Source organism: Mycothermus thermophilus (genome assembly GCF_041956435.1).
Source record: "Mycothermus thermophilus strain CBS 625.91 unplaced genomic scaffold VTJ04scaffold_1, whole genome shotgun sequence".
Lineage (NCBI taxonomy): Eukaryota > Fungi > Ascomycota > Sordariomycetes > Sordariales > Chaetomiaceae > Mycothermus > Mycothermus thermophilus.
In genome coordinates, this window is record NW_027191427.1 from 5,272,470 (window position 1) to 5,284,594 (window position 12,125).

Consider the following 12,125-nt stretch of genomic DNA (forward strand, 5'->3'; position numbering starts at 1 on the left):
CGAATATGGCGTTGGTATTGGCATAGATACCCAAGAACTGAGTTGATGCAGAGCACCGTAAACAGCAGCATCTTTGCTTGACTTCTGACCTCGATACTCGTGTCTGGAGAAGGAAGCGTCTCCATAATGCCATGGTTTCTGTGTACCCATTCCCGAAACCATGGCGGTGTCAACAACGTCCACCCCGCAAAACCGCAAGGCGTGCCGCATGCAAACGGATGCTGGAACCAAACGCAGCATTGACCAATTGACCACGTGCAACATCTCATGGAGTATTGTTTCCCCCGTGCTATGCCCCGCAGCCACAATCATGTCCAAACCGAGCTTTCAACGCGCCAAACGCCAGCGTGGTTTGCGAAGCAAACGTACATCGCCACCCTCGATCCACCGTCCATAATCAGCCTCATAAGTCTAATCTCGCAGGCAGGTGTGGCAAACGCCGCATATCTGCGGTCATGTCAGGTTGCGTGGTGTAGTGGTTATCACTTTGGATTTTGATGACTGCGTCATCATTCCAACAACCCCGGTTCGAACCCGGGCGCGACCTCATTTTTGCCTAATTCAGAGACTGCGATATTCAATGTATTTGCATCTCATTGAGCATTGTGCCAGGCGAAATGGGTTGGACAACAAGCTCCTTGGCGGGTTTGGGTAGTGCTGGGCATTTTTGTTTTGCTGGGTTTCATCGGTGGGACAGAAGGTTTCTTGGAGAAACTCCATCACCAGCGCTGAAGCGAAGTCAATATGTAGAACAGAACCGTTCTATGAAGACTGTTCACATTATGGCAAAAGAAGAAGGCAAACAAATTACGGTCCCGAAAATAAGTCAAGCATGCCAGTGTCATTCTCGCCCGGAGGCATCGAGGGAAATGGGCAAAGATAATGAACCGCCATCTTGAACCACCCCGCCAACCCACGTTCCTCATATCGTCATGCCATGAGCTGCTAAAAACATAGCGACCAGTTGCGAACCCGAAATACATTCATCAACGTTGTGTGCTGATGACCTCACTTCCCCATTTCCATCTTGCCAATCCCGGAATCCGCAGACTCTGCGATGTCTCCCCGAAGAACCAATTCGCCATCCTATAACCATGAAAGACGGTGGCTAACACAGTCCCACCCTGACCAGCCCACACTCTCAATCATCCTGGGACTTGGGAAAGTTCAGTTCCTTCTTCTTGGCCCACCCCAGGCGCTTCAACCCGGCATCAAAGACGACGAAGGCAGACTTCAGCATGACATCGCCGATGATGGCATCGTCCTGGCCAGAGCTCTGGATGCCCCCGTAGCAATACCCACGACTCAGCTTCTGGTACTTGATGTAATCTCCAGGGATTTCGATCATGAAGCCAGAGTCGCCAATCGCCATCGAGAAGTTGGGGATCTCAACATCGCATGGAACAACGTAGCCACCGTACCACAGGTGCCACGAGCTCCCAGGGACCTTGCGGTAGTAGTCCTTCACAATGTTCTTAGGGAGGAGGAGCAACGTGGTGCCAGTGTCGGCAATACCCCAAAGGTCCGTTGCCTCCACAGAACCGTCTCCGACGCGGTAGCCGGGAATCAGAAACTCCCACCAGCCACGGCGGTCATTGACTGGGACCCACGAGATACTGCCCACATAGGCTTCCGAGTCGATGTACCCGAAGTTGTAGTGACCAGCTATTCCCCGAATGATCATGTCAGCATTGCCCAACAACATCGGTTTCGAGAAGGCCATATGAGTAGATTACTCACTGGCGCTTGCCCGCAGGTCAGCGGTGAAGAGAGGGGGCCATCGAGGTCATCCAGGAGGTTCTCAAAGAGGGTCATCTGTTGCTGTGGAGAAACAGTGCTCAGGGTGCCAAAACTCAGCCCAACCAAACCGTCGTTTTCGCCATCCTTCGTGAACGACTCCGAGACCTTCAAGGCCGCGCCAATGGATTGATTCTTCACCTTCAGGCCGCCAATGGTAACAACGTCCTTGTAGACAATGCCGCTGGACCGGCTGCCATCCCCGTAAGTGATACGCCAGGTGTAGCCGTCAAGTTCCTTTGCCGTGGAGCTCTCGTCTGGGTCGTAGATGGTTTGTTCGGTCACTTGATTCTCAGGCATCAGTGAGCTGTACACCCACATGTCTGCAGAGCCTGTATCAAGGTCCAAGTTGAAGATCTTTCCGGGAGTGCCAATAGACACGGGCGTCAAAAACTCTCGGTCGCCGCCGTGGTCGCCCGGCCTGGTTTCAACACTGCCGTTGGATCGCTTGACAAAGCCCTCTCGGACATGCTTCACAGCGGCCCTCAACTCCTCGGGAATGGGGACGTGGTATTTGTTGTAAGCCTTGGCAAGAACAAGAGGGCCACACGGGACGTAGTTCGGGTTCGGGACTTGCTTCACAGAAAATCTCCCGGGCCGATCAGAGACGGAGGTTTCTTGGTGGGGCGGCACGACCCAAGCAGATGTTAACCCCGCAAGGGCAAGGATGGACGTGAGTCGCATTGTGCGTGGTTGCTGTTGACCTTGCTGTGAGGTGATGGTCTGGAAGGGGAAGTGAGATGTGAGGTTCAACTGGTTGCTGCAAGAAGTGTGCTGCAAGTGAGTTGGGGATGAAGTGAGAAAGATTGTGGGTGAAGGAAGGATTCAAGCGCACAAAATGGTCATGGGAATAGGAAGAAATTCTCTTTAGGCAGCAACTTCCAGGTTTCTTTATGGTTATCGGATCAACGAACAGAAACTTTAAAGGAAAGTTGGAAGGTACGAGGTTAGGTTCAAACCTAGGGAGGTGCCTGCCCGACTTCTTATGGCCCGGACGTGACCTCGACATGAACTTTGTCTTTCAAATGCGGGCTCTCAAGCCCCCGAGCGTCGACGAGTACCTTGTGAAATCTGGAGCATCTGGGTTGAACTGTTCACAATCGACATCGGATAACCAGGAGGCTTCGATTATTATTCTTGTCATTGCTCTTTCCAGGGCAGTCCGTTGGTGAGCATTGAGAGTGAGGTCGATTTGAATGAACCGACTTTCGCAGCCCAGTGAAGTGATTACCACACATTTGACTCCATAATTATGATACAACAATGCCTCACCAAATCAATCAGTTGAGGTCGTCATGTGTTGGGACTGCCGTCTCAGCAGGTGACCCATAGGTGTAGGGAAACAAATAGACAATTAATGAGCGACGCGAAGACCAGGTAACCGGCTACTTGAGGATAGAAGGTCCTGCGACCTCCTCAGCTACGGAGTAATACATTACAAGTGAATATCAAGAAGAAGTCACTGGGAGAAACGATCTTGACTATCAGCATCTTTTATCCCTAAAATCTGACGTTTGATTGACCAAGCAGGTGGCCGTCTTGTTTTAGACTCGTTGAGCTTGCCAAGAGGGGGAATGTATTAGACCACGCAAATACCTCACAGCAATTACTATGTCTTGGCAGGACTTCAGAACTCTCCAAAAGAGATATGAGTTTGAAGAGATTGCAACATGAAAGTGTTGAGAGACTTCTTACGCGAGATTCTGCTGGCCTTAATTGGACACTTGGATGGGCCATGACTATTGAGTCATGGGACACTGTTTCATCGTAGCATGTATCTAGGTATATACAGAGAGCCTATCTAGTCGCCACTGATAACAGATATTAACACATAACATCAGAGGCGGAAGAGCTCAAGTCAACTGAAGCTGCAACCACTTATTTGCTGGTGGTGTTGCCCTCAACTTACCTGACTGTGCCCACCTATGTCGTAGGGCTCAGGTTTGTATGGAAACCAAAACCATGATCAGAATTATAGATAACGACGATGTCAGACCAACCGAGTCCTGGTTCTTGCCTAAGATAGGTCGGCATTTGCCATTGCCCTCCTAACAACTGACCGACGCATCAATTCGATCTTTCGATCCTATGACATCCTTCACCGAACATACAAATACAACCCACAAACGCATTATATGAAAGCAAATCTCAAATTACCAACTGTGCCTAGATAGATTCAGCATAACAACTCGTGGTCTCAATCCCGCCGGCAAGCGCACCTCGCTGCCAACGAGTTTCCCGATTAGGCAACTCGACCGGCTCGCCTCGGAACGTCCGGTGATATTGCCAAGCCCCTTCTCCCGGAGTTAACGACGGGAGGCGACGAGTGGATCCCCGGGCCTATTTTAGAACCTCGCCGGAAACCTTATGGCGCGATCGTCTGGAGGGCAGGAATGGCAGGAGGATAAGCTCACCTCCCCTCTCGGCGGTGGGGTGTGTGTGTAAGGGAACAGGGACATGTCCACATGCCAGACACCGTTGTTGGTCGGTTTGCGGAGTGTGTGACAGCGGCGGCCGCGGCGCGGTCCCAAGATTGATTTCCACGGGGCCGGATCCGGGGAGAAAGGTCCAGGTTACCTGGTTGAAGGTTGTCAAGATGTGGGGGTTCAAGTCCGTCAGCGCGTGGCGTGCTAGCCAACGACACAACAGCATGTGATGGTCAGGTTTGAGAACCTCCAACGCCCGAACCTCCTCTCTCGCCTCATCGGGCTTTTCTGCCTCTCGCCCTGGGGGATAGGACAGGACACAGATCTGAGAGCGGCAGGAGCCAGCATAGTTCGCGATCTAGTGCCTCGAGGCACATCTGTCCTGGTGTTGTCATCAGCAGGTGCTTGTGATTAATCAAACAGACTCTCTCTGTGTGACGTCGGCTCTCCGGCCGAACCAAGATTTCCTCAGGCGCTTTCGCGGAACGTCCGTCTTGTCGAGCGGTAACCTCAGACGCATCGTTGATCCAGACAAGAAGTGACATCTGCAGTAATCTGCGGGAGCGGGAACGTGTGTCCATATATTATATATCCAGGAATCCAGATGACTCCCAGATCCACGGACCCGGATCTCGGGGATATGGTCAAGAGCCAGCGGTCAATCATCTCCGGGTTTTGGCCGCTCGTCCCTGTGAGACAGCTCATGACCAGGGACGCTCCAGATGACTGATAGCCGGAGATACTGGAGCTGATGAGACCTCAACTGTTGACAGGTTACGTGGCACACCTTGACCGGGCCTTTTGGTGTGGAGGTTCCCCAGATGCCCCTCACGAAGCCACGTGCTGTCACAATCAGAAGTTCAACTCCGTAGGATGACAGGCGCCTGTGCATCATCAAACGTCGTAGGACTTTTTGTGTTCGGAAGATGGATGCCTGGGCGATACGCACCGCTGAAGCTGACAAACATGCTTACGGATACTCTCTACCGGCGAACGACAAGCTGGCAGATACCTCTGAAGGATTCCATCCCCGGCTCATAGGCCTGGCGATCGTTACCTGTTGTGAAGTAGGTAGGCAATTCCCAGGACTGAGCGAAGCTCATCAGCTTGTTCCCGAGGGTTCCCCATGGGTTGGGGTTCGAACTGGGCCCTCATTCCACCTCTTCGGTTGGCAGACGTCGAAGCACCTACTGTGGAAGCACACAATATTCATTACTACCTGGTTGTCACGTTCAACTGAGGAGTCGCTCCCAAAGTGGGAGGTGCAAACTTGTGGATGGTGGTGTCATTGGTGGTGTCTCGGCAAAACCCACACTTGTGTCGGCCGATACAACGTCGAGAGTTCTCGGACCGCGCTACAGCCCCTGGTTGGCAGAACGGGAGCTGCCACGGGTGGCGCCGTTACACTGCGTTCCTGGAGAGATACCAAGGGGCGGACTCTACTAGTAACACAAGCCTCGAGATGCTGCTGTGGCGGTCATACAGAGTTGAATGAAGCGCTTTGGTGCGCGGACAATGCCGATGACCTCGACAAGACTCGAGAAGCCCTCAAGGAATCCTCTGACGAAACCACTTTGGGCATAGCATCGGCGGTTTGCAAAGGGGTGGATCTGCCGGACGAAAACGTGCTGCAACAGCCATGTCGATCTTCAATGTTCAAGGGCAGGACCAAAACATGCCATGGTGGAGTTCCATGCCCTAGCGGGGATCAGGGATGATGCTGATGGTTCAAGCTGCCTGCTGTTCCCGGCATGGTGTCCCCGGAAACTTCCTGCCTTCTTTGACAGCACGGCCGGGACGGGTTGTGTCCAATCGGAGCCGCGGCAGTGGGAAGTTCCAACGCTCTTACCGTTCGCGCTTACAGCCAACAACCTGACCTCCATGTGATGATGATGATGATGATAGCTGCGATGTTGGTGATGATCCTAGAGCATGCAAAGATGGCAACATGCAGTGTGTGAGGAGTTGAGGGAGTTGAGAGCAAGATAACAACATGACGGCCTCATTGTTGACCCGAGTGGCATATCTTGGATGGTTAACGTGAAGGAGATATGCAGCTTTCACTGCATTGCTTCACGGCATGTAGTGTCATGTGCGGGCTTGATGCACGTCAATTTACCAAAGATGCGTCCTCTTTTTGTCCAAAACGCGTCTTGTATGTTTGGATTCATATCGCCTCAACCATCCGCCTCATCCGTTCAGCAGCACCATGCAGCAATACATTGTCGTCAATAGGTATCACGGGAAAAGTCCCCCACGAAATATCATTCCATAATATTGAGCCTCACCTCCCCGATCGGCAGCTGTCGAAGCATGGCGTGCCGTTGAAGTGCCAAGGCGTTTTGATCCGTTTTGATCAGGTCGCGGGGTTCCAATCTACCGCTCGTTAAACGGCCGCCAACGACCTGCCTAATTCGGGAGCCTCTCTCTTGTTCCGGCGAATCACGCGTCGGCTCGCCCGCCCCGACACACACCCCCGGCAACACCCCGGCTGTTCGACAGCCCGAAGACATCGATGAGGTGACAGGGAATCGGGGAGTGAGAGGTATCGACTTGCTGCTTTGCGTGCCAGGACGTCTTGCCATTCGCGGCACAAGCTTATGGCATGGCATCAATACAACCCTCTCCTGTCTCCTTATCGCAGGTCGGCACGGGTCCAACACATGGCAGCAGAGACAGGCGAGTCCCTGGCCGGCGATCCTCTCCCCAGGCTTGCCGCAACTGGCAACCGGATAAGCTCCAGCTCGGTGGGCTGTCCAGGAAATGGATGCAAACCGCTGCGAAGCTGCTTCCGGTTCGGCCCAGGTCTGGCTTAGTAGCTTGTTCTTGCTGGGCAGCTCGGGGTGTCGGGTGTCTGGAGATTGTCCCCCTTGTGTCCTTGTCCTTGTTAGCTGGTCCTTGTGAGAGGCAATCCGGCCGTTGCTTGCTCTTGCAGGCGAAACCCTCGGCGGGGGTCCCGGCATCAGATGCCCGTCCCGATCATCTGAACCCGACCGACACCAACCAAGGCCGCTTTTTATTTTAAATACCGTCCCGTCTCCTCCCTTGCATTTCCATTATCTCTCTGTCTCTCCTTCGAGGTTTGCGTTTCACCACCCAAGGGCATTCCGTCCATTCCACACGCCCTCGCCGATCCCCTCCCTCGTGCCCATTCAGGCCCGAGAGAGAGAGTGAGAGAGAGCCCTTCGAGTCGCATCCTCGTAGGTGGCCCTTTTTCGACAACCCACCACCACGATCTCGATCACGACAACCGCAAGTTGAAAACAACATGGGCGAGAAGAAGAGCATCGAGGTCGACCCCGCGGCTGGGGTTCGGCCTTTCTCCGAGGCCCAGCCCGCCCATGAGGGCTCGGACCTGAAGGAGAAGGAGTCCAATGTCGACGTCAACAAGACTTCCGAGTCGGGCGGCGAAGAAGAAGAAGAAGACCTCTTCAAGCCCCTGCTCATGGACGCCTCCATTCCCCATGAAGAGAACCCGCTCACCATCCGTGCCGTCGTCGTCGGCTGCATCCTCGGCTCGCTGGTGTGCGCTTCCAACCTGTATCTTGGTGAGTTTCTCTCGACAATTGCTACATTCTGTGCCGGATCCGGGTCTCTCCCGAGACACACGGCCGGCCCCGCACACACTCTCACGTGGTGGTGACGGTGGCTTCCCAGATGTCCATTCCAAACCAGCAGACACTAACGAATGCGGACCACAGGTCTCAAGACGGGTTTCACCTTCAGCGCCAACATGTTCGGCGCCATCTTCGGCTACGGTGTGCTCAAGTTCCTCGAGAAGTCGGGCGGCAAAATCCCCATCATCGGCGGCTTCTTCGGTCCTCAGGAGAACTCGATCGTGCAGGCCGCCGCTACCGGCGCCGGTGGCACGGGCGGTATCTTCGTGGCCGCTCTGCCCGCCATGTACCGCCTCGGCGTCATGGGCGAGGGTGCTACCCCGCGCGACCAGATCGGCGCTATCTTCACCATCACCCTCGTCGGCTCCTTCATTGGTATCTTCTACGTGACCCCGCTGCGTCGCTTCTTCATCATCCAGGTGGCCCGTGAGCTCAAGCTCATGTTCCCCACCCCGACTGCCGTCGCCATCACCATCCGCTCCATGCACGCCGGCGCGGCGGGCAGCTTGGACGCCATCAAGAAGCTCAAGTGCCTGCTCTGGTGCTTCTTCGGCTCCCTGGTGCACCGTGTCGTCTCGTACTATGCCGTCGGTATCCTGTACGACTGGCACATCTTCACCTGGATCCACATCTGGAGCGGCTACAAGTCCTGGGCCATGAACATTGAGTCTTGGGGCTGGTACTTCGAGTGGACTCCCGCCTTCATTGGCTCCGGTATCCTGATCGGTCTCAACCCCGCCATCTCCATGTTCGCTGGTGCCGTCATGGCCTGGGGTATCATTGGTCCTCTCCTCGTCCACTACGGCGAGTGCATCGGCATTGCTCTCTGGGACGAGGAGGATCCTCGCTGGGAGGGCTACTACTCTTTCGCCTCGCTGCGCAACCTGGGCAAGGTCACCCCCTCGCCTCGCTACTGGCTCCTGTGGCCCGGTGTCATGGTCATGGTCTGCTCGTCCATGGCTGAGCTGTTCGTCCAGTATAAGGTCATCTGGTCGGCGCTGAAGACCGTCTGGCGTGAGATCTGCGCCAACATCAACCAGAGGCTCACCGCCCGCGGCAAGACCAACGCCTTCTTCGCCAAGCAGGGCAACAAGGAGATCAAGGACGACCTTGTCGTCGAGGACCCCTTCCCGCCGCACGAGCAGGTCCGCACCTGGATGTGGGCTGTCGGTTTGCTGGTTACCCTCGTCGTTGCCATGATCGTCTTCCACTTCCAGTGGGATACCAACCCTGGCCTCACCATCCTCGCCGTGCTCATGGCCTTCATCTTCTCCTTCCTCGCCATCCAGATTGGTGGTGTGACTGACACTACCCCTCTCACTGCTGCCGCCAAGGCCTCTCAGCTCGTCTTCGGTGGTGCTACCTCGGGCGGCGACTACACCCTGCAGCAGGCCCAGAAGATCAACCTCGTCGCCGGTGCCCTCGCCTCCGCCGGTGCCGACCAGGCCACCGCCCTCGTCTCCGACTTCCGTACCGGCTTCCTCATCGGCACCTCCCCCATCAAGCAGTGGATTGCCCAGTCCCTCGGCTCCTTCATCTCGGTCTGGCTCGGCCCGGGTCTTTTCGTGCTCTTCACCAGCGCCTACCCGTGCATCTGGGACACCAACGCTTCGGGCACCTGCCCCTTCATGGTCCCCTCCGTCACCGCCTGGGCTGCCGTCGCCGAGGCCGTCACCAACCCGCAGGTCAGCATCCCGTGGTCGTCGGGTATTTTCTCCATCGTCATGGGCGTCGTCTCGGTCGCCCAGGTCGTCTTCCGGCACTTCTACCTCGTTGGTGAGCGCGAGAAATACCGCAAGTGGCTGCCCAACTGGGGCGCCATCGCGCTGTCGTGGGTCATCCCGGCGCCCGTGTTCGCCAACGCCGCCCTGCTCGGCGCCATCATCGCCGCTCTGTGGAGGAAGTACAGCATGCGGACTTGGGACATTTATGGCTACGCCGTCGCTGCTGGTGAGTTTATTTCCTTGTTCCCAAGTGTTTCAGACTTGCAGAATGTTAACGTCTCCCGTTACAGGTTTCATTGCTGGCGAGGGTCTCGGCGGTGTCGTCGGTGCGGTGCTCACTCTGGCCGGCGTCGATGGTGCTACCAAGGGCACCATGATTGCTTGCCCGATGAACGAGTGCTAAGGCGGAGATACGCGGGATGCATGGTGTTGGGGGGCGGTAATGTTCTAAGCTTTGGGTAAATGGAGATCAATGTCTCTGCCCAGGCGTATGTATTTACTGCTCCCTCGAGGTTTGGCATTTTTCCTCTTGTGTTGTTTTTATGTTTGAGGTTATGTGGGCACGATACCAGGGATACTACTTGTTTTAGTTATTGGGGATATGAAGAGGGCGTGATGCCTTGTAATGAAAGTCAACAACGCTTTGTGACTTGAATATCTCGTACGTTGTACTGATGCTTCGTCATGTATGTTCATGTGACGGTTGGATGATGCAACGGAACGAATTCCGACCGCGATGGGGTTCTGGTCGCGGAAAACTCCGTCGGGGAAATCCCACAGCCATCTCGCTCTCCTGGCCGTTCGCGGACATTCATTGTTAGCGATGGCATTTTGGCCAGCAAGGCGTTCCATGGTCGAGCACCCTGCTGTGCCGTTGGGCTACTGCAAAGAACCTAGTAGTAAGGTATGAAATTAGACCGAAAAGAGTCGGCCGACGCTCTGCTCACCGTCGCATCGTCGCATCGATCCGCCGTTCGATGCTCGTCATGTCCTCTCGAGAGAGAAGTGGATGGGCGGACTTTTCCCATGACGGTAAGGGCCGTTGGACAGATGACAGCTGGACAGCGGGGTGTGTCTTAGCCATGTCCCGGCACGGCTAAGAAACGCGGGGCACAGGCGGACAGTGGGCAGCTGAAGGCGTGCTGCATCTCATAAGGCCGGCCGACACTAAACGTTCGCGACCAGGGGGTTGTGTTGAGCCGCAAGCCGGCAAGCCGCAAGCAAGTGGCTGTCGCCGTTTCTTGGCCTGAGACACCCATGAGCGCCCATGATGTTCTGCGCCACTGCCGCTGCGGGTTTCAAAGTCGACGGCGCCACCTGGATCTGCGCGCATGCGTTGCGCTGTTGGCGATGGATGCATGGGTTGATGTGGTCGTTTGCGTGGGGGATCATACGGAGGGAGGACCATGTGGAAATGTTGTTGTCTGTAAATGTTTAAATCCTTCAGGGGCTGTTGTGCACGTCGTGGCGCATTCAGATGACATTTGGCGACATTTGGCTTGTGTCGGACAGAATGTTGCAAAAGTGTCCCAATCCAAAAATTTCCTCCCGTCCGCCCATCCCTCACCTCCATTGAGGCGAATCGATAACCCGCTGAGACGTGTCATGCCTGTTCTGCTGTCCCGTAGTCCTGCTTGTCGGACGAGAAAGGCGCTGCTTTCAGCTGTCCAAGGACTCAGATCCAGGTGGAAAAGGGCAAGTTTCAGCTAGCCCGGGACAAGCCCCCAAGCCTGATTGGTTTGGTTGCAGCATGCGGGGGACCCACCCCGGCAGGGCTGCGTCCGCTCCGCAGGAGCCGAGGCATGTGGTCCGTGCTTTTCGGCGAGATCTGGGAGAGATGCGGCCGGCGGAGGGAGCCCAGGGTTGGGGTTGGCTGAGGGAAGTCCCTGCCAAGCGCCTGCCAAGGCCCTACCATTCCCGCCATGTGCTGGACCAAACGGTCTGGTTCCGTCCCCAAGTTCGGTGATGCGCTGAGCTCGATTTCTTTCTTCCTCTTCGACTAGCATCAAATCACATCACAGCCACGGCATCCAAAGAAGGGAAATTGTACAGTAATAGCCAACAACACAACCCTAGATCCAGCCCATCATGGGTTCATCCCAGGAACACTCAGCCCTGTCGGCACGTCTTCCGTGGAGACGACTTAACTACAAAGGCCCCGACACCCGTGGACTCGGCCGCCCGCCTTCTCGTGTGTGCGGAATCCTGTCAAGTCCGGTTCAGCATGGATGTGTCCTGCATCGCGGGGCATTTCAGCTCGCCCCGTGCCAGACCGTCGTTGCCACTACTCGCTAGCTCTGCCGGTTACAGCCCAACCGACTTCCAAGACATTCGGATACAGCTGTGACGGCCGCTGAAGTGCTGACTCGATTTGGGTGGTACCACCTGTCTTCGTCGTGTCGTGCTGTGTCCACGGGTGTGAGTGGCCGCATGTGTGTGTGAGCCACATGAGCCACCCCCTTCAGCGCCCCTTCGATCCAGCTAAGCACTACTTACCATCCGGCATCCATGGACCCAGATTGCCGGGTCGCCTCGCCACTTACACACCAACCCGCTGCTTT

At 55.5% G+C, this 12,125-nt stretch overlaps 3 protein-coding genes and 1 non-coding gene across 4 annotated transcripts; 3 read left to right on the plus strand and 1 right to left on the minus strand.

Annotated features, from left to right (window-relative positions):
- Positions 1-461: 461 nt before the first annotated feature.
- Positions 462-547, plus strand: VTJ04DRAFT_t13. The gene has a single exon. It is a non-coding gene; the product is annotated as a tRNA-Gln (tRNA).
- A 594-nt stretch (positions 548-1,141) lies between these two features.
- Positions 1,142-2,481, minus strand: VTJ04DRAFT_1974 (uncharacterized protein; the record flags this gene model as incomplete). Its single annotated transcript, XM_069359720.1, has 2 exons — positions 1,142-1,665; positions 1,737-2,481. The coding sequence occupies 2 exons, from the start codon at positions 2,479-2,481 to the stop codon at positions 1,142-1,144; spliced, it is 1,269 nt and encodes a 422-aa protein (XP_069224582.1).
- Positions 2,482-7,491: 5,010 nt separating this feature from the next.
- On the plus strand, positions 7,492-9,967 carry VTJ04DRAFT_1975 (uncharacterized protein; the record flags this gene model as incomplete). Its single annotated transcript, XM_069359721.1, has 3 exons — positions 7,492-7,771; positions 7,925-9,790; positions 9,855-9,967. 3 exons carry the CDS (start codon positions 7,492-7,494, stop codon positions 9,965-9,967), a joined length of 2,259 nt encoding a protein of 752 aa, XP_069224583.1.
- Positions 9,968-10,026: 59 nt separating this feature from the next.
- Positions 10,027-12,006, plus strand: VTJ04DRAFT_1976 (uncharacterized protein; the record flags this gene model as incomplete). Its single annotated transcript, XM_069359722.1, has 2 exons — positions 10,027-10,209; positions 11,860-12,006. The coding sequence occupies 2 exons, from the start codon at positions 10,027-10,029 to the stop codon at positions 12,004-12,006; spliced, it is 330 nt and encodes a 109-aa protein (XP_069224584.1).
- Between the last annotated feature and the right edge of the window lie 119 nt (positions 12,007-12,125).